Source organism: Xylaria bambusicola (genome assembly GCF_022495145.1).
Source record: "Xylaria bambusicola strain CBS 139988 unplaced genomic scaffold F5B22scaffold_79, whole genome shotgun sequence".
NCBI classification, from domain to species: domain Eukaryota; kingdom Fungi; phylum Ascomycota; class Sordariomycetes; order Xylariales; family Xylariaceae; genus Xylaria; species Xylaria bambusicola.
The window spans coordinates 92,033-115,894 of NW_025953632.1; the positions used below are offsets into that span (position 1 = coordinate 92,033).

General features: G+C 47.8%; 8 protein-coding genes across 8 annotated transcripts; 5 read left to right on the forward strand and 3 right to left on the reverse strand.

The window, feature by feature from the left end:
* The first annotated feature begins 157 nt into the window (after positions 1-157).
* On the forward strand, positions 158-6,006 carry F5B22DRAFT_629015 (SNF2 family N-terminal domain-containing protein). The gene has a single exon (XM_047976452.1). The coding sequence runs from the start codon at positions 374-376 to the stop codon at positions 5,630-5,632; it is 5,259 nt and encodes a 1,752-aa protein (XP_047825358.1). The 5' UTR covers positions 158-373; the 3' UTR covers positions 5,633-6,006.
* A 20-nt stretch (positions 6,007-6,026) lies between these two features.
* On the forward strand, positions 6,027-8,156 carry F5B22DRAFT_538273 (uncharacterized protein). The gene is made up of 2 exons (XM_047972806.1): positions 6,027-6,859; positions 6,911-8,156. Exons 1-2 carry the CDS (start codon positions 6,646-6,648, stop codon positions 7,981-7,983), a joined length of 1,287 nt encoding a protein of 428 aa, XP_047825359.1. The 5' UTR covers positions 6,027-6,645; the 3' UTR covers positions 7,984-8,156.
* Positions 8,157-8,268: 112 nt separating this feature from the next.
* Positions 8,269-9,049, reverse strand: F5B22DRAFT_538314 (uncharacterized protein). Its single transcript, XM_047972807.1, has 2 exons — positions 8,710-9,049; positions 8,269-8,630 (listed from the first exon to the last, which is right to left on the reverse strand). Exons 1-2 carry the CDS (start codon positions 9,029-9,031, stop codon positions 8,329-8,331), a joined length of 624 nt encoding a protein of 207 aa, XP_047825360.1. The 5' UTR covers positions 9,032-9,049; the 3' UTR covers positions 8,269-8,328.
* Positions 9,050-11,684: 2,635 nt separating this feature from the next.
* Positions 11,685-13,108, forward strand: F5B22DRAFT_538325 (uncharacterized protein). Its single transcript, XM_047972808.1, has 3 exons — positions 11,685-11,959; positions 12,015-12,192; positions 12,339-13,108. Exons 2-3 carry the CDS (start codon positions 12,129-12,131, stop codon positions 13,097-13,099), a joined length of 825 nt encoding a protein of 274 aa, XP_047825361.1. The 5' UTR covers positions 11,685-11,959; positions 12,015-12,128; the 3' UTR covers positions 13,100-13,108.
* Positions 13,109-14,857: 1,749 nt separating this feature from the next.
* Positions 14,858-15,496, reverse strand: F5B22DRAFT_652040 (uncharacterized protein; the record flags this gene model as incomplete). Its single annotated transcript, XM_047979550.1, has 3 exons — positions 14,858-14,946; positions 15,021-15,202; positions 15,261-15,496. 3 exons carry the CDS (start codon positions 15,494-15,496, stop codon positions 14,858-14,860), a joined length of 507 nt encoding a protein of 168 aa, XP_047825362.1.
* Positions 15,497-16,902: 1,406 nt separating this feature from the next.
* On the forward strand, positions 16,903-17,557 carry F5B22DRAFT_629029 (uncharacterized protein). The gene is made up of 2 exons (XM_047976453.1): positions 16,903-17,255; positions 17,428-17,557. The coding sequence occupies exon 1, from the start codon at positions 17,024-17,026 to the stop codon at positions 17,249-17,251; it is 228 nt and encodes a 75-aa protein (XP_047825363.1). The 5' UTR covers positions 16,903-17,023; the 3' UTR covers positions 17,252-17,255; positions 17,428-17,557.
* Positions 17,558-19,181: 1,624 nt separating this feature from the next.
* On the forward strand, positions 19,182-21,314 carry F5B22DRAFT_538371 (acetyl-CoA synthetase-like protein). Its single transcript, XM_047972809.1, has 2 exons — positions 19,182-20,277; positions 20,343-21,314. The coding sequence occupies exons 1-2, from the start codon at positions 19,344-19,346 to the stop codon at positions 21,125-21,127; spliced, it is 1,719 nt and encodes a 572-aa protein (XP_047825364.1). The 5' UTR covers positions 19,182-19,343; the 3' UTR covers positions 21,128-21,314.
* Positions 21,315-22,001: 687 nt separating this feature from the next.
* On the reverse strand, positions 22,002-23,526 carry F5B22DRAFT_538405 (uncharacterized protein). The gene has a single exon (XM_047972811.1). The coding sequence runs from the start codon at positions 23,414-23,416 to the stop codon at positions 22,229-22,231; it is 1,188 nt and encodes a 395-aa protein (XP_047825365.1). The 5' UTR covers positions 23,417-23,526; the 3' UTR covers positions 22,002-22,228.
* Positions 23,527-23,862: the final 336 nt, after the last annotated feature.

Below are 23,862 nucleotides of genomic sequence, written 5' to 3' on the forward strand. Positions count from 1 at the left end.
GGTAGCCTGCTAAGTAAATTGTAGGTAGGTTAGCTTGGTTAGCAGCCAAAGAAGCCGCCCCGCTCAGACAATAGGTAGCACCTCGCAGAAAGCACAGGCCACTGTTTGGCACTGATAGCCAACTGGGATGCACGCGACAAGGCGGAGGTCAGGACGAAATTTTTGAATCATCATCATTCTACGTGGAACGGCGTTTTCAACACTAAATCCATCATAACTATCGACACAGAGGGCTGGCAACGGCCAGACCCTGGGACTTAATTTTGCTGCCGACTCTCTATCTGTAGACTTACTTTTCACCCTCACAAATGCCGATTCCGCCGAGTTCTCCGTGCTCCTTTTGCTGCTTTTGCTCCCGCCACCCCGGACAGCTATGACGAGCACCGCGTCGTCCCCGTCTGCTGCACCACCACACAGCATCGCCAGCTCCAACATCGCCACTCCACAGCATCAACAGCATCAGCCCGAGGCGTCAACCAACACAACTGACCACTCTCAAAAGGACAATGGAAATAACTATATGCTTCTTACCGAATCCGCGGCGAACGCCAACCAGAATTCGGAGGAGGCTGCACCCCCTGCCAATCAAGCCGATGGCAAGAACCAGGGCAAGCACGATGCACCCGAGGCAGACAGCGCTGAGCGGCCGTCAAAGCGACGCCGTGTGCGCGAAGCAACACCCCCGCGGTCCATACGTCGACCCAAGCCGGAATCACCCCCTTGGAAGAAGGTTGAGGCCGAAGGGCCTACTACCTTTCTCGAGGATGGGAAACGAAGATCCGGGAGGACCAACGCATTACCTCTCGAGCTACAGCCTCCGAGTGCAAGAAGAGTGACGAGGGGCGCTAGGAATGTCGCACAGTATTCTCCCAGCTCAAAACCTGTGAATACAATACAAAAGCGCCTATCTACCACGCCTCGACCATCCACCAAGCAGCCACCACCCCCTGCGTCTAGGTCGAGCGCGCGCAAATCGCTGTCAAATACTCCAAAGCCGTCAACCAAGACAAAATCCGTCGCTGCTCCTTCCAAACCTCTAGTAGAAACCCCAAAACGCGCACTTCCCACTCGCCGAAGCTCTAGAACGCGAAGAGACAGCACCGATATCCCTGCTCGAGCTCCCGAGCCTCTAGAAAGCCCACCATCATCGCGCACTACCAGGATTCGCCTGCGGGTTAAGACTATAGCTATGCCCATTGTTCATCCTGCTCAAGTGAATGTTTTTCCCGGCCAGACGATCCCTCGCCCAAAAGTAGCATCGTCTTTCAACGAATACATAGCCCAGGCGCCAACTCTCGATGTACGCGATGGCGGCTGGATGGATGCTACCGATGACGGGCCCCCATATACCCAAGAGATGGCCGAGAAGGATGCCCGGATCATATTGAGAATTGAAAAGGAGGTCGAACCAGGCGGACTGCTTAGCGAGGGGCGATCAAGCCTTTTTGCACCTGATCCTGTGGAGGAGCCGCCTCGGCAATGGGCGCATATGGACCATCTTGTTAAGCAAATGGCCAACTTTCGGAAATTAATGGTGATAGAGCATCATCGCCACAAAGCCACGGCAAAAAAGTTGGCTGAAGCCTGCAGAGATGAGTGGCTCCGTCGTCAGCCTAAGACAGCCGAGGAGATTGAAGCCGAAGCGCGATCAGAGTGTATTTCACACTATAAAATTGTCGTTAGGGCTCTCGTGGGTACCTGGGACAACGTCAAGACCGAAATCAATCGTAAGCGGTTAGAGGAATGGGAAGCTGCTGAACAGAGGCGAGTAAAAGCCGCTTTGAATGAAGCGGTGAGTATGTCGGAGCTAAAGCTTCAAGCCCGGCGGACTCACGTTGATTCTGATATGCTGTCTGATGAAGACGAAGAGGAGGAAGATGAGGAGCTCGAGGGCTCCGAAGATGGCGACGACGACGATATGGATTTGGGCCCTAATCGAGATTCCCAGTCCAATGCTAGCTCCGCCAATGACGAGGACAATATGACATCATCCGATGATGAAGAAGACTTGAAGTCTACGATATCCGACGAAGGGTTAACACAAGATCAACTTCGGCAGAAATATGCCAATATACCTGATCTTTCATCCCCTGAGGCTGGAGAGGGAATGCAAACTGAAGATCCTGCCGATACGACAGATGAGTCGGTCGACATGGATGATGACACTACTTCTAGTGACGAGAGCATGCAAAGTGCGGATGAGAGTGATAACGCTAGTGATGACGAAAGTTCTGATGAGGAGGCATCGACTGGCCTTTTAGGGCTTTTCTTTGGCAAAAAGGAGCTGAAGAATTTGAAAGATGACGCCGGTACGGATGGCAGCCAGCCCGCTCTTGCCGACTTGCCCGCAACAGAAGTAACGGATCCGGCAGCAAACGATACTAATATAGATATCACGCAGAACTTGGAGGATGACAAGATTTTGTCGATGAATAACGCCGACATCGCTCCTCTGCTTCCCCCGGTTAATCACATTGGAGGTGAGCAGAAAGGAGAACCTCCAGTAACAGACGCATGCAATGGTGTATCAGCATCTGTCACAGACTCATCTTCTAGCGCGGTTGTCTTTCCCTGTGGCCCTGACATAACTAATCGCCCAGAGCCTTCAGCTGTTACACCTCTCTCACTACAACCGCGCGATGGTGAGCTAAATGTAGTTGATGCTGTTGAGTTTGTGAGTAAGAGCGGGAGCCATCCGCGAGCAGAACTTTTTGTGCAGAAGCAGCCGACAGCAGCAGCAGTTCCTAGTATCGAGCCTGTGCCCGTTCAAGCAGATCGGCCGCGACCTATATCAGAAACAGATGCTATTACCAATTCTATTAGTCGAGATCGTACACAGTCGCCTCGGACTTCAGAGACCAAACCCTCAGACGTAGATACAGCCTCGTCTGTGACGAAGTCAGGTGTGAGCAGGTCCACGACACCCCCTTCACGAGTGCCCAAGACTGAGGTTCCGTTCTTGTTACGGGGAAGCCTACGCGAGTATCAGCATTATGGGTTGGATTGGCTTGCGGGTCTTTATAAAAACCAGACGAATGGGATTCTGGCTGACGAAATGGGTCTTGGTAAAACGATCCAAACCATTGCTTTATTAGCACACCTTGCTTGTCACCATGAAGTGTGGGGACCTCATCTTGTTATCGTTCCTACAAGTGTTATGCTGAATTGGGAGATGGAGTTCAAGAAGTGGTGCCCTGGATTCAAGGTCCTTTCATACTATGGTAGTATCGAAGAGAGGAAACGAAAACGTCAAGGCTGGAAGACAGACGACATCTGGAATGTGTGTATCACGTCTTACCAGATTGTCCTCCAGGATCAACAGGTGTTCAAACGACGCCAGTGGCATTACATGATCTTGGATGAGGCGCATAACATCAAAAACTTCAAGTCAAAGCGTTGGCAGACACTATTAGGCTTCAATACCCAAGCACGACTCTTACTTACCGGGACACCGTTGCAGAATAACCTGACGGAACTCTGGTCGCTTCTATTCTTTCTGATGCCGTCAGAAAATGGAGTAGGGGGCTTTGCGGATCTGGCCGAGTTTCAGGACTGGTTTCACAAACCAGAGTCCCAAATCCTTGAAAGTGGCCGCGAACAGATGGATGATGAAGCACGTGCCATCATCGCGAAGCTGCACAAAGTTTTAAGGCCGTATCTACTCAGGCGACTGAAGGCAGATGTTGAGAAGCAGATGCCAGCCAAGTATGAACACGTGGAGCTATGTCGCTTATCACGACGTCAACGCGAGCTGTATGATGGCTTCCTGGCTCGAACCGATACGAGGGAAGCACTTGCATCAGGGAATTATATATCCGTCATCAACTGTCTCATGCAGCTGCGTAAGGTCTGTAATCATCCCGACTTATTTGTCGAGCGGCCTATCATGACGTCTTTTCGACAACCCACATCCGTTGTCTCTCAATTCGCAAGCACAGAGGCCCTTCTCCGCTGGAAATTTCTTGGGCAACCTTCTATGGCTGTGCCCAACCTAGGTTTCCTCAACTTGATACCGACGCAATATGAAAATCTATCGGCAACCGTTTGTGACCGTATCTTCGAGCTCAGTTCTGACAGAACTTTCCTCGAACTTCAGGAAACCCAAACTGCCCGCGCCCAAACTGCTGAGACAACATTTGATCCTTCAACCGTCGAGTCGAATATCGCATATATTGATACACTAGGTCGAATTGGTCGCCTGGATGAACTGCGACATTGTGTATATGTGAACGGTCTCCGTCGGCAGCAGCATCCTATATACGGAAAACGACTCACTGATTTTTTAACGTTGGATATCAATCGACGGCCATTCAAGCCACGTCCCAAGATACCCCAGAAGATAATGAGTTGGTTCGAAGAGGATTCACAGGCTCTACGATCGATCGTACCTACTCTAGATGAACGTTCTGCCTCAATGAGAGCCGTCATCTCCAAATTTGCGTGCATTACTCCCGCGGTTGTAACAAGGGACCTTGATCAATTTGTTTTAGGCTCAAAGAAGATCGAGGTGCTTGGCGATATGAGTCTTACATTATCCACTCCGGTTCGCTACTCTCCATTCATGCCAAAGCAGCCTCCACTCGATCCATGGCACGAGTCACGCATGAGGCTCAGCATCCAATTTCCAGATAAGCGCCTTTTACAGTATGATTGTGGTAAGCTTCAAGTGCTTGATCGGCTGCTACGCAAGCTTCAATCCGGTGGCCATCGAGCCCTTATCTTTACACAAATGACGAAGGTTCTCGACGTCTTGGAACAATTCCTAAACATTCACGGACACAAGTACCTCCGACTTGATGGCGCTACGAAAGTGGAACAACGTCAGATCTTGACAGATCGGTTCAACCACGATCCCCGCATACTTTGTTTCATTTTGTCGACACGATCTGGCGGGCTAGGAATCAATCTCACAGGAGCTGATACCGTTATCTTTTACGACCAAGACTGGAACCCGGCCATGGACAAGCAGTGCCAAGATCGATGTCACCGTATCGGACAAACTCGAGATGTGCACATCTATCGGCTTGTGAGTGAACATACTATCGAAGCCAACATTCTGCGGAAGGCGAGTCAAAAGCAAATGCTAGACGATATCGTGATTCAAGAAGGAGGCTTCACTACCGACTACTTCAACAAGCTGTCTGTGCGTGACGTGATAGGTGGTGCCACGGACGAGGCCGATGTTGTCGGAGATGCGATGGACCGCGTTCTTGGTCGTGTAGAAAATGCCGATCAACGCACTGTCGGCCGTGTATTAGAGCAAGCTGAGGACCGAGAGGATGTTGCCGCCGCTCATGTGGCCGAGAAGGAGATTCACGAGGATGAAGCGGATTTTGCCGAGAAGCCACCAACAACCAATGTATCGGGAGCCTCGAGCACACGGCAGGGCACGCCTGCTGCACAAGACGATCATGGGGTAGGACGATCAAATCTTGGTTTGTTCTCCGAATCGGCCGATGCAGATGATTCAGCGCAGGAAATTGAGATGAACGCATGGGGCAAAAGAATCCACACCATTGATGACTATATGCTCGCAGCAATGGGCAGGGAGCTTGAGGGCACGGCACTTGAACTCCCCAAAGACAAAAAGAAGAGTAAAAGCAAGAAAGGCAAAGACACGCGGAAACGTTAGGCTTGCGAGTCTTTCCTATGTCATACTTCCAGTGTATATTACTTATTTTACTTCGCCCTCAACTCGTTTTAACTTTCTATGTAATTGTAGATATTGCTACGGGAAACGGCACCTGGGCTCAGCCACATCCGGTAATCATGCCCCGTCGACTACTAGAGTACGCGTTTACCATGGCTTTGAGAGCGTTGAGAGTTAGGCGCTGGGTCAGTATCGGAGTTTTTGCATGGATAAAGGCTAGCATATTTTAAATGAGGTATATAAAAAGGCGGGCTCTCTGGAGTGTCTTCATATTATAACATTCCTCCTATCACAACAATACAAGCACGCAAAAGCAGCACGCCCGATGACCATCGCGCGCAAATTATAGCGTTCAACTATTGCGTCTTACCAAGAGCCTCGTGCCCACCATAACGAGTTGTCCGTCTCTAGAAGTACTAGTTTACCTACTTACATCACGGGCTGAGGGGGAACTTTCGGCCGTCACAGTCCATCTACTGTACAGTTAGCCGATGACCCCGCCGCTAGATCCAGTCCACCTGTATCATGGTTCGATCCCTAGAAAACTGCCGGCCTAGTAACTGAGGGTCATAGGTAAGAGAGGTGAGAGGTTAGTACGGCGGGTGTGAGAAATCGGATCGCGGGGTGTCATTCGTGAAGGCCATACCTTCAAGTAAGTAGCGAATGGCAAGTGTGGTCTATATAAATCTATGTTCAACTGAGGTGGCCCAACCATCATAAGGTGAGCCCCCATCTGTCTTTCTGTAAAACGCCAAACCCACGGAGCCGCATACAATACCTGCCGGAGCCTACTAAGCTTCGTCTGCACTGCAACCTCCAACCCGGTCTCCGCAGCTACTACATATGCAGGAGAGGTCTGGCAATCCATTAAGCTTCCAATCTTAAGCTTCAACAGTCCCTGCAGACTGCGCGTTCCGCCTGCATTTATCCTGGAGGTTTCTAGTTCGAGTCAGGATAGGGATTGATTTGATTGACTTTAATCACGCAGGTGCATAATGACATCAGAAAGCAAGCAAGAAGCGCAGCACGGCGATTTTCGCCAATATCTACCGGACCTTAGCACCCCGCGCTTCACCACCATAGCGCAAAACAACGCCCGGGGCCACGCAGAAGAGTTGAAGGGAAAACAAGCTCCGCCGTGGCTGTATGGGCTCTACACGCACTGGCGGAAGCTACTTCAAGAGCCCTTTAAGGGCATCACAAATGACGGTATGCGCCCCAGTGGACGAGGGAGTTGACTGAGCTAAAATGCGATCAAAGGCATTGTCCGACCGGGTCTCTACAAGATCCGTGACGAAGGTGTGCCGGTCGAGCGCATCGTGGCCGCCGCGCAAAAGGTCGTGGACCAGCTCACCCCCTCGCAGATGTCACAGACACTCTTGCACATCGACTCACCAGAGTGGCGGACCTGGTCGAATCCAGAGTTCTTGATCAGCGACAAGGGGATCCGGCTAGACGAGATCACCCCAGCGCTGCGAGACGCTGTACTCGACGTGTTAAAAGAAACGCTTTCTCCAGAAGGTTACGAGAAAGCCCTCGGCGCGATGCGCATCAACCATTTCCTCGGCGAGCTCGTGAACGCGCCGCGCGTGATGAACGAGCACAGCTACAACTTCGTGCTATTCGGCGCCGAGCCCTCGACCACACGACCATGGGGCTTCTCCTTCTACGGGCATCATCTATGTCTTAGCGTGTTTCTGTATAAGACACAAATTGTAGTATCGCCGTGGTTCACGGGTGCGGAACCGAATATCGTCGACGCTGGCCCGTATCAAGGCACGCGCATCCTTGATGTTGAAGAAAGATTGGGATTGCAGCTCATGCAGAGTCTTGGGAACGATGTCCAGGATAAGGCGCGTACGTATAAGTTGATGAAAGACCCTGCTATGCCGAAGGGGCGATGGAATCATGATGATCAGAGACATCTGTGTGGTGCGTATCGCGATAACCGCGTTGTGCCGTATGAGGGTGTGCTGGTGTCTTCGCTGAGCGATGAGCAGCAGGGCCTCGTAGTGCAGATCATAGAGCAATATCTGCTCTATCTCCCCGCCAAAGCACGCGAGTTGCACATGAACGACGTCAAGGCCGTCTTCGACGAGACGTATTTCAGCTGGATTGGCGGCAACGGTGATAACGACCCGTTTTACTACCGCATCCAGAGCCCCGTTATTATCGTCGAGTTTGACCATCATTCCGGCGTATTTTTGACAAATAGCGAGCCAGCCAAGTTCCATATTCATACGCTTTTGAGGACGCCGAATGCGGGCGATTATGGATGGGCTTTGCGGAGTCAGATCGATGCTTTGCATCAGGATTATGTGTGGGAGGGATAGATTCCATGTCTGCATGTCTGGGGTGAAGTCAGGGCCTTCTTAAGTATAAATAAATTATCGCTTGGATTCTGGATATGTATGGGTGTTTCGCGGTACATGCCTTGTCAGACAATCGCCCGGATGTCTCGACTACTTTTTCGTTAGTCAGTCTTGAGGAACTTCATGCTGCTCAAAATTGTGGTATGTCTATTGCTACAACCTAGGCAGCTTTTAACAGACTGTACTTATCTATACCCAAGTCCATAGCTCTAAGGGTTCACTTCCTATCATGGTACTACAAACGCACCCACTCGTCGATGCCGTTCTTCTAGAATCCTTTCTTCTACTTCCCCTAAAACTAGTACTTTATTCCTCACAACCTAAACATGGAATAATAGGTGGGAGGCCTGGGATTTCAGCAACTAGCATATCACTGTCACGTCTTTGCAACAGTTCAACGCTGCCGTATGTGTCTGCGTTCATCGCTTGGTTTGACTCGCAGAAGAACATTGAGGACCCATTGATATTGACATGGAACTGGTCAATACGTGGATCGTTATGAGTAAACCAACAATCCAGATCGATGATAAAAGTCCGATTCAAGTAGCATTGAGCGCTGACTTCATTGTTATGGTTGACCATGGTGAATCCTTGATCGTTGTCGAAAGCTAGAAGTTCTCAGTCAGAGCTCCCGGATCACACATCTCGCTACAATTCAGTTATGGACTAAAACTATAGTGGACTCACTTTGAAGCCCCAAGATGTTAGAGAACGTGTTTATCTTCATAGTAACAAGGGGATCGTGCCACAGCGGACCTGGACGTGAGTTCCAGGGCTCGAACTCCACCCCGTATTTATAACCGCTCGCGTTCCTTTGATCGGGGATGATGCTGTGCGAGAACGCGTCGTGCTCGCATGTCCATTGCGGTGTCTCGGTGACGAATGTTGTGCCATACAAAGAGAACTCAATGCGGCCGATCTGTACGAAGCGGCGCTGGTAAACGAGCCAGAAATCTGCGAGGGCGCTGGGGATGACAGCTAGGACGTAGCAGAACTTGAATATCTTCATTTTGATAAGCTGGGTGTGAGGATCGTCGGATGTCTGTGATTCTGATACTGTAGTGATACGGCAGTGTAATCACTGTAATGAGATGCGAATAGAGTGCTGATAGTGAACCAAACGCAATCGATGTTCGTGAGTTGATGTTGTATTGTACTTGAAGAGTCGTGCATCTTCATGTCTAGCGACCGACGGGACGAGGTAAATGACATGTTATAGCTCGATGAACTCTGTCTCCAGGTTGAGCCTTCCGGGAATGCACGGCAATTTCATACCAGCATGAGCATATTGTCCCTGGCAAGGAAACGACAGGACATCTCCAATAACGAAAGGAGGTTCATTCGTGGCAGGTCCGCAAGCACTCTTCGATCATCCCTTCTATCAATTCATATTGGCCTCAATTGCTGTCAGGGGCAAAGAAGCACTAGGGCAGACGTTGCCCCGAAGGGGTAGAGATAGTTCAGTAGTCAGATATATCTGAAGGCGAAAGACCCCCTTTAGTATTAGGGAGGCTAGGAATCAATAATATTGAGCCCTTGTCCCAATATTCGACCTATCTACCACCCAGGTGCTACCTACTTGCGACCCATTTGGCCTGCTGTTATTCAAGCCCTCCGTCATTGTCCTGATCTAGCTGGCTTTTTAGCCTCGCTAGTTTGGTTGTAGGCTAATCAAGACAGGGGCCGGTGAAAGCTCAGCCTGTTAAGGTCTTCCAGGCTGTGAAAACAATTGAAACTACATTAGAAGCCATGAAATAGCTCAGGTTTGCATCTAGCTAATATAGTCTAGCATATGCCCTACAATTGGTATGCTCCGGTATCTAAGAGATGATATATGGCTAGTCTCATGATCCTTGCAGAATATAATATTGTCCCAGCACTAATATGGAAGACAGACATGCGCCCTTACGCTTGTGAGCACTGTAATGCATTGTACTTCAACACAGCGGGACAAAAACTGGCTCCCCTTACCCATACCTCAAATCGTTTCGAGTATATATTTCCTGATCTTACGAGGCTCAAGCTAGTCAAGGCCACCACCTCCGCAATATTGATTGGATCCATTACTTACAATAGGAGTTGGGGTCGCCAGCGTATAAGTTGGGAGCCAGGAATGGAAATAATAAACGCCATGATGAATCGGCAATGTCACCTAGGTAGTACGGAGTACACTACGTGCTTGTTTTTATGCCAAGAATCTAGGTTGAGCCTCCTGATAATCTTTGCCTTTAATCATCCTATCGCTCAGTCCAACCAATGACGATTTAAGCGACTTGAGTTGGACAGCGATGACTCTATGATATCTCACCCTCTGCCTTCACCACGCGGCTCCGATAATGGCTAGGTTCAACCTCGAGGGTCAGTACCTTACACTTGTCTTTTGCGGCTCCTAGTTATTTTCCTAGTCAGAAAAAGACGATATACTCGATACACTTCTAATTCAAATGGACCAATATAATGTTAATTTGACTTGATCACTCCCAGCGCAGAACCTACTACGGTCCCTCAATATTGCAGGCAGGGTGAAACTGGGTGAATAAATTGGCATTATGCGGTCGCATGCCTTTGTAAATGGAGCGTGTAGGTAGTGGACTTTATAACCTCAAATATCAATGGCGTTAATGGCGTTTGTAGCTCTCTTAATACTACTGCGGCTGCTGAGATGCGTTACAGCGCAGTGTAGTGGTGATCTAACATACTATCTGTCGTGCATGATTCTAAAATTTAGGATTGAAAGTGACAGAGGTCAAGAAGCCGAGAAGCCAATGACTATATATACAATTTCGAGATGAGCCAGACGCGGCAAGTCATAAGGACTCCGCTTTGAACGCAAGCCGTCCTGGTAGTGATGCAGCAAGGCTAAGAAACAAGCAAATGTATTCGATAATGGCCCATCCCATCTTCGGATTTAGAAACGAGAAATTCTATTACACCGCAAACCCGAGATAAATCAAGACAAGGGTGCCACTATTCGGGCAGTCCGCATTCTGGGGCATAACTCACATTCTAGAATCGCGGGAGCGTAGTGGCTGCGATCCGGCAAATACCGCTGGCAACAAAAGTGCGCCAAGCGATGAGATTTTAGTCCACCGGCATCTCAGGGTCGCTCAGGGATAAGAATTTAGCATTGGAGGAGCGCTTATGTAAGGACATACCCTTGGTTTACTACAGTTTTTGTGTTGATGGATGCTGAACCTAGGTGCAGGATGTTGTAATTTACTGGCGTAGATTATGCAATGCGGATGTGGTGCGCAGGTGTTCCTAGTTATCATCTGTCACTTCTCTATCAATAATATCGATAACCCTCTTTCTTCGCTATTTAAAGGTCAATCGTGACATGGACGCAGATACCCCTCCTTGACAATTACTGTTAGGGCTTACATGTGAAATGAACTGATACACTATTCCCTCCGTATAGGAAGCTAGGTGCGAAGGAGTTTCTTTACCAAAAATAGCAACAATTGCTAATTGGCGAATCCTTCAATGGGATTTAGCGCAAGACTGCTAAAACAGGTTCAATACTCGAGGGGGGTTATCAAACATTATCTATTAAAAATGATAAAAGAATACCGGTAGTTATTCGGATAACATGAGGGATGTGAGGTTATGAATTGATTAACTTCCATGGTGAAATTATGCAGTCATCATCCTCAGGCTACGCCTGGACTGTCAGTGGTGTCGAGTACCAGTCTTGGCGGTCATGATCACACAAGACTTGGTCGTAATCACAACGGCAGGCTATGAGATGTATTGTCCTAGTCAATAAGCACAGGGTCAGCAATAATATTCTAAATAGGACTTCAGGGTTCGCGTATGGATGCATAGTAATATCCAGCCGCACGTGGCGTGCAGCACCCGAGAATGCGATTTGTATTAATAACAATTCCTTAGCTCTCTCTAGAATAAAACCCTCCATTTCTTCGCTCTTTACTACAGTGTAGGTGGCCAAGCAATTCCCCACAGCTGGCAAGAGCAAGTTTTAATCTTCTCAGCTATTCCAACTACCGCGATTCTGTCATACGGCGGCGCTGCCTACATCTGACCATTACAACATATCTCAACATATCTCTAGCCAGTCACGCCATCATCAACTGAAGCAGCGCAATATGGAGAAACCCACAGTCAAAAAGGGCGATGGCCTCCAGGTCATACATGCCAGCTTGTATCGCAGTTAGTAAATCCCCGTTTCCTCATCATGGCAAGCCAACGGGGTACGCTTGACATTAGATGTACAGCGTATCCCTTAACCTTGGGGAACTAGTTTCGAAGCTAGAAGTTAGATTACAGGGCGTTTACTGACCTATCATCTCATTCAGTGGCAACGAAGTCAATGGCCCAGGCTTATACCATCCTCGGCTACAAAGTCAATCACGCTCTGATAGGAAACTCACTGGAGACAAATTGGAATGGGATAGAGAAAGCCGCTGAGGCAACTTTCCCAACTGGGCCAATGCGCCGTTTCGACAAGAAGGACTGGGACGATCTCTGGGGTTCACAATACGATATCGTTACTGATATTGCGTGCCCCTTCGTACCAGAACTCATCAAAGCTTACCCCAACGCCAAAGTCGTCATCGTTCAACGAAGTTTCGACGGTTGGTGGGAAAGCTTTAGGAAAAACATCAAAGACAAGGTGTTTGAGTTCCCCAAATCCAACATCATCGCTTTCATCAGCACGGTGTTCTTGGGAGTTCGCCCGATACAGTCTCAGAGGAAAGCTCTCTTCGGACTCTTCGACGTCAGGTCTGCCGCAGGCATCAACAAGGAGCGCGGCAGAGAAGTCTACGACGAGTATTTCAGGAAGATTCGAGAGATCGTCCCTCCAGAGAACAGGTTGGAATACAAGATTGGTGATGGATGGGAACCTCTCTGCAAATTCCTAGGTGTCCCTGTTCCCGAGGGCATTGAGTTCCCCCGGAGTAACGACGGCGCAGCACTTAACGACCAGACAAACACTAGGCTACGGATGCACATGTCAAATATTGGGAACTTGTCGAAGAGCGGATTTATTGGAAAGATGCTTGCTGTATATGTATTATTATGTGGTTATATGATATACCGCTGGTTGCTCCGCTGAGCTACAAGCCTTTTCTCTTACTCAATATATTTGCTTTTCGGACATCTATCCACCAAGTCAGCTTCACTCATCATCCTTCGCGAAACAGACTTGGACATTACTGACAATCCTACACCATGACTACAACTCGTATGTGAGAGAATCCGTCCTACAGCAAAACCCGAGAGGATTACCAGAGCACAAAGGGCTGGGTCGAGCCAAATGGCATACATTTCAGGGTTAGTGCGAGATTGCTAGGACAGGCACCCATGTCTCGCCAGGAACTCTGGATTGCTTAACCTACTGCCACGAAGGCTGACAAGACGACTACAAGTACACTGCAGAGTATCTTGCATGAAGCGCGAACGGTGAGTTGAATCTGAGTCTATAACCCCGCCGACTCGCAGGTCTAGATTCTGGGCAGGCAGTCATAGAGAAAGCTAGTTGAAGAAGCCAAAACCATTGTCCAGTAACAAGTCGAAACAGCACTAGAGATACCCTGAAGTCCTGATTGCCTGATGCGGCCCTGCGGCGCAAGATGGGACTTGCGACCTTTTTGGGGCTAGTCTGTCAGCATCTAGTAAGCTTCGCTAGGTATTCTTAGCATCTGAGCTGCATTGTGATATGGTATCGGTCCGTATGGACTGATGCTGTCGCCATTTCAAACCAAGTGTTCTAATCTTGTGCACTAGCTGGAACAAACGAGTTGACGGACGGAACTTGATCACGTCATCCCAGATTCTTGGCGACATCGCCCACTGCTGTTGACACTCTTACTGAGCTGGGCCCTCCTCGTCATAATCGTTCACAGTTCGGATCGCAGCAACAAGCCTTCTCAATAGAACTGAGTTAATCCATGAAAGCAGCTCTCGCAGCTATCCAACTTATATTGGCAAGTAGTGAAGCAGAGTGATATTACTCAAATCTCGTGGGCCAGCTATTTGGGGCTATGAGGCCCCTCTGTATGAAACATCCTATCACATGTTCTCCACGCCAGTTTGGGACATGCGTCTGTGTGATGTCTAGAAATATACACTATTACTATCGATGTCCTCAAAGGAGTGATAAGTTCATTGGTCTCTCAGATTTTAGCTGACTTTCTTGAGCCTAAGCTTTTTCGTTACCATTTCGTTGTCAAGCTGTTGCCCTCTTACACCAAAGTAGGTCTCACGTATTGAAGATAGAGCTATTCAGTCTTCCCCTGATACAAGGAATGCTGACGGTTTTTACATGCAGAGATCTGTAAAGGCTACTCTAGTTGTTTCACATAGTAGAGTGAAAATAAATCACCAAGGTCAGAAAGAAGCGACTCGAATGACCCAATATATTACATTCATGCATTGAATTGTTGCGTAACTTTGTGTGAAACTTTACGCACAGTATACGCTGTGTCATCGCAATACTTGCGCCAATTCCACTGTTCATAGTCCGCAAGTTGTTGTCATGTTATATGTGACCCCAGTTCCGGACCAAAACAGCAGAATGCCGCGCAACTGGGACAGATTCACAAGATCTCAGTGACAAGAGTTCACCACCACTCCATAGGATTACGTTAACGTATATCTCTTGTATGCATTATAGTACCTTTACCCCAATTTACAATGGGTCCGTTGCCTTATTCTGTCAAGTAGGTATATTGAATACAGATATCCGCAGGTTTTGGAATACACCCTCTAGATCATATTTGGCAGCCACAGCCCTGACCTTCTCAACAGACTCTTGGCTGTACGACGCCATCGAGTCTTGAATGCCGTTAGCATAGTTCAAATACCTCCAATCTTAGTCAAGGTCCTCCTCCCTCGCAAATTGATCGACCGAGTCTAACCATTCACGCATGGGCTGTAGGGCAGCCTTCTCGTTCTTAGTACCTGAAAACCCACTGCAGTATTGAAGATAACCCCATTATAGTCCTCAATTCTTTGCTCCAGTCCCAGAACGTTACCTTCATTGGCAGCAGCATAGCTGACCATAGACTGCGTCAGTCCCTGGAAGCTGGCGGCCACGATAAGCAGATTCTCGGATGAGACTGCTGCCTCAATGCGCGACACAATCTCGTTGAGTTTCTTCACAGCATATTGGATCACACGGAGGTCATTCTTGTAAGTCGCCGTCTGCCAGATATTTCTGAGCGTGTTAGCGGGTATGCGAGGAATCTAGGGTGTTTGACGGTACGTACCAGTACCCCCTCGGTGATAGGAACTCGTCCGTGAAATTTCCAATAGTGATAGATCGTAGTGTATTTGTAGTCATACGCAGAACAGCTATGAACAGGTCGAGAGCCCAGGAAGAGTGGTTATTTAAGACATTGGTAATGAATGTCGAGTTGACCTTTCCAATGCCAGGAATGTACTCCCATGCGGTATAAGCGTGGCCTGCTAGATCTTCGGGCTGGCTATCGACGAAGTCGACCAGGGCCATGATGGCCTCCTTAGTCGAATCAGGGCTATATATAAGGGTACTGCCGTATATGTGCTTCTAGAGATTGGCATACCCTAATAGAGTCTTCATATCGAACGGAGTTACTATACCAAGATTACCAGATCCGCCTTTGAGCGTGGTCCAAAGATCTGCATGCTCTTCGGCGTTCAGCAAGAATAATCTCAAAGCTGGCCACATTATCGCAAGCCCATCCGTGCGAAGCCGACTAGAACCAATTACCTCCAAGGATGAAGCGACCAGCACCCACATCGCTATCTCGTCCGCCGGTCACAGCCACGCCGTACTTGGCTAAAGTCTTAAAGACCGCCTTTTAGCGACATCCGGGCTGGATAGAAGCCGTTTCGGTTGCGGTATTGTATGTAGTGGTGTTCATGTTACCTTTACACTATTAGCGAGACATCATGTCAAAGGCAGATCTGAACACTACTCCCCTCTCACATGGTGAACATTGTTTGCGCCTGGAGAGAGTCTATGGCCGCTACTCTGAATTCCAAAGGGACACTGGTGCGCTGTCGAGACATCCTCAGTCGCCAAAGGCAACACTATGCACCAGGACTCAAGCGAGGCGCTGACAGGGAAGTACAATTTGATGCGATCTACATAGCTGGTAGTTCAAGGACGATATACTGGGCTATCAGGGAGTTGCCGAAAAAGGGCATCATACTAGATGGCTTCTTACTTAGTGATAAGCAGCGCAAGATCTGAGAAGAGACAGGCACAAACACAAGTTTGACTAGGATAAGTTTTGGCTATTCCAAGACCTGCAAGAAGCCATAAATTCAGGACTAGAACGAGGAGGGCCCATATCCAAAAGCATTTGAGGCTCTAATCTAAACTCCGCGATCTAGAGCAGCAACTAGCAGCCCTGTACGTTGAAATCGCCACACACTTGACAGCGCAAAACGATTAGCATACAGAGACTCAAAGTCTGCGCTCGCCTCTTGATCCGACGATTGTAGTAATCCCCTTCGACTGAATAGTCCTGTAATCGTAGTGGAATAGATCGCAAATGAGATGTTAGCGCGGACGATTGACGAACTTTATTCTATTTCGCCTTCTCTCAATGACTCATCTTCTATTATCTTTGATCAGGCAACTCATAAGTCAAGAGGGTCTGATACGCGAGACTTCGCTACTCGCTTTTTCTTCTGTGAGTTCCTTATTTGCCCAGCCGACGCCGACACACTTTCCAGGGCTCATCGGAGGAAAGTATTGATTCTTTCCTTCGGAAATCTTTGCTGCAGTTTCTTGAAGACTGCTCTAATTTCTTCAAGGCGTACTATGAAGACTGTAGGAGCAAACTGTATCGATGGCTGTCAGACGTAGGTAGAGCCAAAGAGCAGGTAAACTAGGGTCCGAAGATCGCATATATATTCAGCACGCTGCTCCATTTCCTGTGAGATGGAACCATAGCTAGTTAGAATACTCAACACCACCTTGACTTGGTCCCTTGTACCCCCTAGAGGGCAAGTAGGCCCACAGCAGTGCGAAATAGTATCAATATGCATGTGTATGGCCAATAATTACCGATGCCCAGGAAACCTCTATACGCACGTCTCAACTTCGGTACGCCTGAGCGCCAGCTGTATGGGGGGGGGGACCCTACCTTTCGACATACCTCTAAAACTTCACATATGGCAAATTTTGGTGAACAGTATAATCAATACCAGATTGCCGTTTGTAAGACTTGTGCAGACAGCCCTGATGATACGCGCGGAAGAGCATGAGGGGTAGAGATCTATCTCACCGCGTTAACTCGCATAGGTCATGATAATGGATGGACGTTTTCAATTCCCTCACTGGACTTGTGGACGACAAATGCTAGAAGCTTGAGCCTTTGATTTTTAGAACGGGGGTCACAACCTGCTTTGCAGATAGTATACATATACTGTAGCGAAATAATGAAGTACCTTCTCTCTTAGGATACCTGCTGCAGTTAAAATTAACGTCAAATACCCGCCTATTGTTGAATACTACTAGTCATATAGTTCGACAGGTCGGGCAACAAGGCGCCGGAACTCATTTTCGTCGGCCTAAGACTGATAATTTCACGTGATCTTAATAACATCGAATTTGAGGCGCAAACTTGTACCCGCATAACACCGACGTAGCTTTACCTCATCGCGGTGCTAGCGCAGGCATTGCGTTCGGACTGACGACAATTGGGGATAGTTCCCCAGAAGAACGGTATGCAGGCCAAACTTTGAATTAGTAATCGATTTCTAAGTCACCAGGCAAGCATAGCTTGAAGGCCCGGCAATACGGGAATATCAAGTACACGCAAATCATTATCGGACTTCGCGTGTCCGCGAGTCCGTGGGTTGATATCTCTTTGAGGCGGTGGCCACTTCATCGACACTGGTCCAGGGCATCGAATTGTATCATGCTTAGGAGATATTAGCTTGGTTTCACATCATCGATATTCCGCATAGACCTATGCAACAGTTCTCAGCCTGGCCCTCAGCATCAGACCGGTTGATACCAAGGTGACGGCGTGGGCATAACTGTTAGAGATTAGTAGGCCCTTGGAAAGGCCGTGGGCCACTTTTGTCAAGAGCTCAATTTAAGACCAAACTTTGACAAGAGATGGGTCAATTAATCTTGGCTCCAGTGCAAGCATACCTACAACATCTTAAGACAAGGAAAACAAACCTCTTACATAATAGCAAAACAAAATCCATGTCGATTAGTCGCCAGGTCGCAAACATATTGACCAATAGAATGCTCGTATTGGCTTCGGAATTATATCCACTTTCATCCGTAAAGCCGACGGTTCCAAGATGTAGTGGCCCCTAAGCACCAAGGATACATTACATTCCCATCACCCCAGACGCATCCAACAGTCAGGGCGTTCAGATCAATACCACTCAACATCGCAGAGTATCATTTCCGCTGAGAGAATGATTGGGTATGACTTCAATCCTCCTGTCGAACTCGCAGCAAGTTTCCTGCTAGAACCAAATGCCGAGCGTTAACTCCATCCGAAGCGCGACGTACCGACGCCGAGCCTTGCAGGCACTCCATTGTCGCAAAATATGCGGAGCACAGCACCTCGTAGACCGGCCTTGAGGTGGATTGAGGCCCGAAAACTCAAACACGGCGTTAATGTGTATTTCTGCCGATGGTAAGTGTCGCTAATAGCACCAATCAGGCACTCAACATACGACATGATTGTGTCATTACTGCTGAGGGTTCTCCCATGGTCGAGCCACATTAACTGACCATATGAACATACCTACTATGTATGCTCGCTTAGGTAAGGCGTAGGAACCTCAATTCACCTCTGTCCTCTCAGGCAGCATATGGTCCCAAGCCTTAGCTTCACCAATTGAGCAATGGCACGCGATTTTATACATGGTTGAAGCCCTACTAGGAAAGTCCCCAACGGTAGGATCCAGAACTACACTATGTAGAGGGAATATTGGTGTTGATCCCTGTTTCCCCAGAACCAGACTATTTTGCAGAATTCGTATAACAAATCCAAATCTAGCCGGCAGAACTAGCTCTTATAGTACCATGTTCGCATTCAGACGAAGGAAAGAAAACGGGATGATTACTTATTCGTTTTTCTGCCGCTTATGTGTAGCGGAGTCTTACATAAATCAGACAACAAACGGTTAGTGTCTACAAGGGGCATGATGACATGTCACTAACAATGGTTATGCACAGCAATGAGTGCTAGTTTTATATATAAATAGTGCCCAGATGAGAGTTTAATACTAAAGCCCTAGCCGCCTCTTGATTGCCCACCGTTTCAGTATTACAACTGTCCTCTCATTGTAGTACCTTCTATCATCTACTTGTCAAGTTGGGATACTACATTCCAATGGCTCATATTTCCTCTTCGGGTGACGCGGGTCGTCTTTTACCGGTTGAGATCGATGAGATTGCACGCAATGACCCTCAACGTCCCTGGGCGTCAATCCCTATGACCGACAATGATCTATCTCGAGGGTATGAAGACATTAGCTATGAGGTATTGGCTAACGCAATCAACAAGCTTGCCTGGATTATTGACTCTGCCATAGGACAATCCACGTCCTTTGAAAGTATGGCTTATCTTGGCATCACTGATCTTAGATATCACATGATGCAAATGGCTGCTTGCAAGACTGGCCATCAAGTCTTGTTTTCTTCTCATCTCAACAGTCTACAGTTACATCTGTCACTCATGGAGCGGCTGAATTGTGGATCACTGTTCTATAGTGAGGACATGCAAGTTGATGATATACTTACCGCTCGGTCAATGACGCATATACAAATTCCAACACTAGACGAGCTCATAAACATTAAGGATCGCGCAAAGTGGTATCCTTATACAAAGACCTATGAGGAAGTCGCCCAGGGCCCCTATCTTACACTCCACACTAGCGGTACGACTGGAACCCCCAAACTGCTCATCTTTAACCACGAAATTATCAGGAACGCACTCTCGCAGAATTCGCTGCCAGACGTCGAAGGGCGCTCGCACGTTAGAGGTCTAATGAATCCAGGCCTCGGCACTCGCTTTCTCATGCCAACATCCCCATTCCATGTCATATCCTCAGTAATTGGGATGTGCTTCACCGTATTTGGCGGTGGTGTTCTTGTTTTACCATATCGAAGCCGCGGCATGTCTGTAACGGACCCAATATTTGAGGTGTTCACGTACTCGAGGGTTAAACAGGCAATTATGATGCCGTATACGTTGGAAGCGGTTGCCCAAAAACCTAATCCAGAGGACTATATCAAAATTTTCGAAAGGGCATACTTTGGGGGTGGTAAGTCGATCACTCTAACGGATTGTTCCAATGTGACAAATCTAACTGTGCTTTGTATCGAATAGGCGAGCTCTCTCCATTAGCTAGAGAAACATGGGCAAAATATACGCGAATCCAAAATTGTTGGGGTTCTAGTGAGTTAGGATTTCCGCCTCAGCTTGAAGCTGACCCCGAAGACTCTGAGTATGTATATTTCGACATGGAGCATAGCGGCATCGAGTTTCGAGAAATTCAGATGGGTGACAGCGCAGACGACGTAGGCCCAGAGAAGCTGTACGAGATGGTTCACGTTTGGTCACCGAAGACTGGCAAATACTCGACACATTTTGCTCGCGAAAGAGCCATAACAGGCTCAGAACCACCGTATCAAGACTTCCACGTTGGCGATCTCTGGACACCACATCCAGACCGGAACAAATCCGGATACGTCTGGCGATTCGCTGGTCGAAAAGACGACCTTATTACCCTTGGTACGGGTCTCAATGTCCGTACAGCAGCAGTCGAGGAAGCACTATTAGCACACGATCAGGTGAAGGGCGCAATAATGGTAGGAAACAAGCGCTTGCAACCTCTAGTAGTGCTCGAGCTTGTTCATGGGACACCCCAAGAGGCAGCTCATATGATTTGGAAATCGGTTATTGAGCCCCTGAATGCCAAGGCGCAGTCTCATGCACGGATTGCTAGTACACACATCTTGGTTGTGCCAGCTGGTGGACTTGTTAGGACGCCCAAAGGAACTATATCGAAAGTAAAGTCGGAGCGTAAACTCTCGAAAGAAATCGAAGAAGTATATTGGCGGTGTGGCGACGTCTGGCAGGCTGATGGTCGACCTAATGAAAACACCGTGTAGTTGGAGTATAGCTTTATTTGGTCCCAAATGATGTTATCTATATGATGAAAGTGGATTCCCGAGAGCTGATTTTAGAAATTTCCACAGCCGATTCATAATTTTATTATTGAATCCACTTTTTACTTAACCCTATAGAGATTCACGAGTAGGTTAAGGTTCGCTACAACAGTGCCCAACCTAGAGTAGGTTGCCCACTCAGGGATATTTATCTGTTTAGCTGAACAGGTGAAGGTTCAAGAATACAAATCATCCACGTTTAGGGCTCCTCCAAGGCTTGCTAGATGTAGTGGCGAGTCACGTTTTCCTCAGCTATCGGTGGCCTTTGCGGGTGTAATAAGAGCCCTGGTTTCTCCTGGTTGAACCTAAACGTGGTTTTGTTTTTTTCTGGATATGTATGCCGGTTCCTGCAGGGTTCTAACAGGCTTTGCCCAGTTCTGTATTTCCAGCCTAGCTGTTTAATGGAATATTGATCGTGAATCTAACTCATACGAGTGAGAGTCAAGGGGTCTGAACGGAGACAGCGAGTTTGGGACCCGCGTACAAATAGGTAGAAGCTAGAGAGAAGTTATGCGAGTAAGGGGCCAGTAACCTTAATTAAGAGAAATCCCATCACTGACAGTAACCTCAGTCAATTTTATGTCGGAATAGTATGAGCCCTTTTCTTGGGACAGGTCTGGATGTGCAGTAGGGCCCACTCTAAACGTGCAGTACACAACTGCACTCAGCTGTCAAAGACTATAGCGGGCTGTAACGCCTCATTAGCACCGTTTTCTCCGCACTATCTACAACTTCAAGGCTTCAACCATTATTTAACTTCTAACCTTTAATAACTCTTTGAATCCAATTTTATTACTTTTACGTATTAACGTTATACTTTTGAAATATATGATTGAAAAAGGCGTTGGCTAACAACTTACGATAACCTTACACCTTATAACCCTTGATTTTGGTGCGTTTTTCAATGTATACAGTGTGCAGATGTTGTAGTCAGCTGGAATACCCTGCTAACAGTTGTGTACTGCACGTTTAGAGTGGGCCCTACTGCACATCCAGACTTGTCCTTTTCTTGATGTATTTATCTGAAAGTGTAGTTAATTTGCTTCATGATTGTTTCGCAAACCGCTCCGGTTGTTTCCAATTCAATTCTTCTTTCAGAAACCCTTTAATAGCCGTCTTGATCTCGCCCACCGTTTTATTCCAGTTCTCACGACTTGGATTGCCATTGTTGTCCTTCATCGCGTCAACGATCTCAACCGTCTTGCCCTGCGCTAGGTACTGCCCAAGATGAACAATCCGGCCTTTACCCTCTGGTACCATCCCAGTTCCATACAACCCCAATAGTGCTTTTCGTAGCTGAAGAAGATTGTTGTACTCCCGCCTTGTGAAAACGAGGATGTAGTCGACCTTGAAGATATTCTTTGTGATACCTCTAGACCTCTGTGCCATCATTGCATCCTTGACCTTCGCTTTATACGGATAGTTGAAGAATTTGTTTTCGAAAAGTGCAGCCATTGCTACTTCCGCTGGCAGTTTATTCCCTCGACTGAAGTCTTGTGTTGATTGCAGAGTTAAGCGTTCTAGGATATCGATGCAGTCGCTGCGATCCCGGACAAAAAAACCAGCTGAATGCGCAAAAGCGACAGGCCATTTCCCTCCGGTTCCCACCGTCCATTCTTTTGCCAGCTTAGTGTAAGCTTCTGAAACTCTGCTGCGTCCGAGATTGTAGGGGTCCACGTAGATAACACCAACAGCGTTGTGATTAGCACCGTCTTGTTGGTCTACCCGCAGTTTTGGCCCGGCTTGAGGTGGAGGATTGTTGTTCCGAATATTGGAAAGAAGGGCATTAGTACCAAAGATGCCCATTAGCTGCAAAGTTTGCATCAGCTTCTGCTTTGAGCGGTCAACTGTGTCGCGCATCTCGTTGAGTGTCTCTTTGTTGTATCCCAGGGCGAAATAGATGTCTGTTGCAGTCTTGAACCGGAATGTAACACCGAATGGGCCTTGATCATTTGTATATTTCCAAAATAAGTCTTTGATTGGCCGGGCACTCTTTTCCAGATTCTTGATATCTGCCCTTGCCTGCTCTGTCAACATCGGTCGCAGTCTTGCCAAAGCGCTATTAGTTTCTTCATTTACCAGTTCTTTGACACTGAGTATGAACAACTCTAGACTCTTCATCTCTTCGCCAAGATTTCTCAAGAGTTCTGGGCCATCCCTGATTTGATTATAGAGCTCTAGAGCCACCTGAACAAGGGCGAGGGCATCACCAAACGAAAGCGGGGAACTCATAGTAGTGAGGATGGATTTTGAGCTTCTACCACTAGCCTCTTTAATATTTAGGGCGAGGTCGTATGAAAGAAATGTTTCATTGCATTCTTCAAGAGAGATCTCATTAAAGTGTCTGCAACTGGTTTGTAAAGCTACATATCCAGCTGACACATGAGATAGAAGCTAGGAGTCTCTCGGATCGGCTAAACATGATCCGCGGAGCTAACCACCTACAGCGTAATTATCTGACGAGAGAAAATATGTGCACAAGCCAATGCGCCAAGCCAAATGCGATATAAAGTTCTGTTTTGGAACTTCCATATCTGATGGAAATTCCACCTAAAGGTCGTGTATCGGGGTATATGTATTTCTCGAAGTTCATCGCACATAGGTAGTACGTTGAGAGCATGCATTTTAGCGTGTGGCATAGCCAGCGCGTCCGAGATTCTGGACACTAACAGTAGAGG

Excerpts from the sequence above, each read along its gene's own strand:
- F5B22DRAFT_538405 (XM_047972811.1), bottom strand. The coding sequence starts at position 23,416 with ATGAGTTCCCCGCTTTCGTTTGGTGATGCCCTCGCCCTTGTTCAGGTG.
- F5B22DRAFT_538371 (XM_047972809.1), top strand. The coding sequence starts at position 19,344 with ATGGCTCATATTTCCTCTTCGGGTGACGCGGGTCGTCTTTTACCGGTT. Across the intron at positions 20,278-20,342 it reads AAGGGCATACTTTGGGGGTG|GCGAGCTCTCTCCATTAGCT; the intron begins GTAAGTCGATCA and ends TGTATCGAATAG.
- F5B22DRAFT_629015 (XM_047976452.1), top strand. The coding sequence starts at position 374 with ATGACGAGCACCGCGTCGTCCCCGTCTGCTGCACCACCACACAGCATC.
- F5B22DRAFT_538273 (XM_047972806.1), top strand. The coding sequence starts at position 6,646 with ATGACATCAGAAAGCAAGCAAGAAGCGCAGCACGGCGATTTTCGCCAA. Across the intron at positions 6,860-6,910 it reads TAAGGGCATCACAAATGACG|GCATTGTCCGACCGGGTCTC; the intron begins GTATGCGCCCCA and ends ATGCGATCAAAG.
- F5B22DRAFT_538314 (XM_047972807.1), bottom strand. The coding sequence starts at position 9,031 with ATGAAGATATTCAAGTTCTGCTACGTCCTAGCTGTCATCCCCAGCGCC. Across the intron at positions 8,631-8,709 it reads TAACATCTTGGGGCTTCAAA|CTTTCGACAACGATCAAGGA; the intron begins GTGAGTCCACTA and ends GAGAACTTCTAG.
- F5B22DRAFT_629029 (XM_047976453.1), top strand. The coding sequence starts at position 17,024 with ATGTGTATGGCCAATAATTACCGATGCCCAGGAAACCTCTATACGCAC.
- F5B22DRAFT_538325 (XM_047972808.1), top strand. The coding sequence starts at position 12,129 with ATGGAGAAACCCACAGTCAAAAAGGGCGATGGCCTCCAGGTCATACAT. Across the intron at positions 12,193-12,338 it reads ACATGCCAGCTTGTATCGCA|TGGCAACGAAGTCAATGGCC; the intron begins GTTAGTAAATCC and ends CATCTCATTCAG.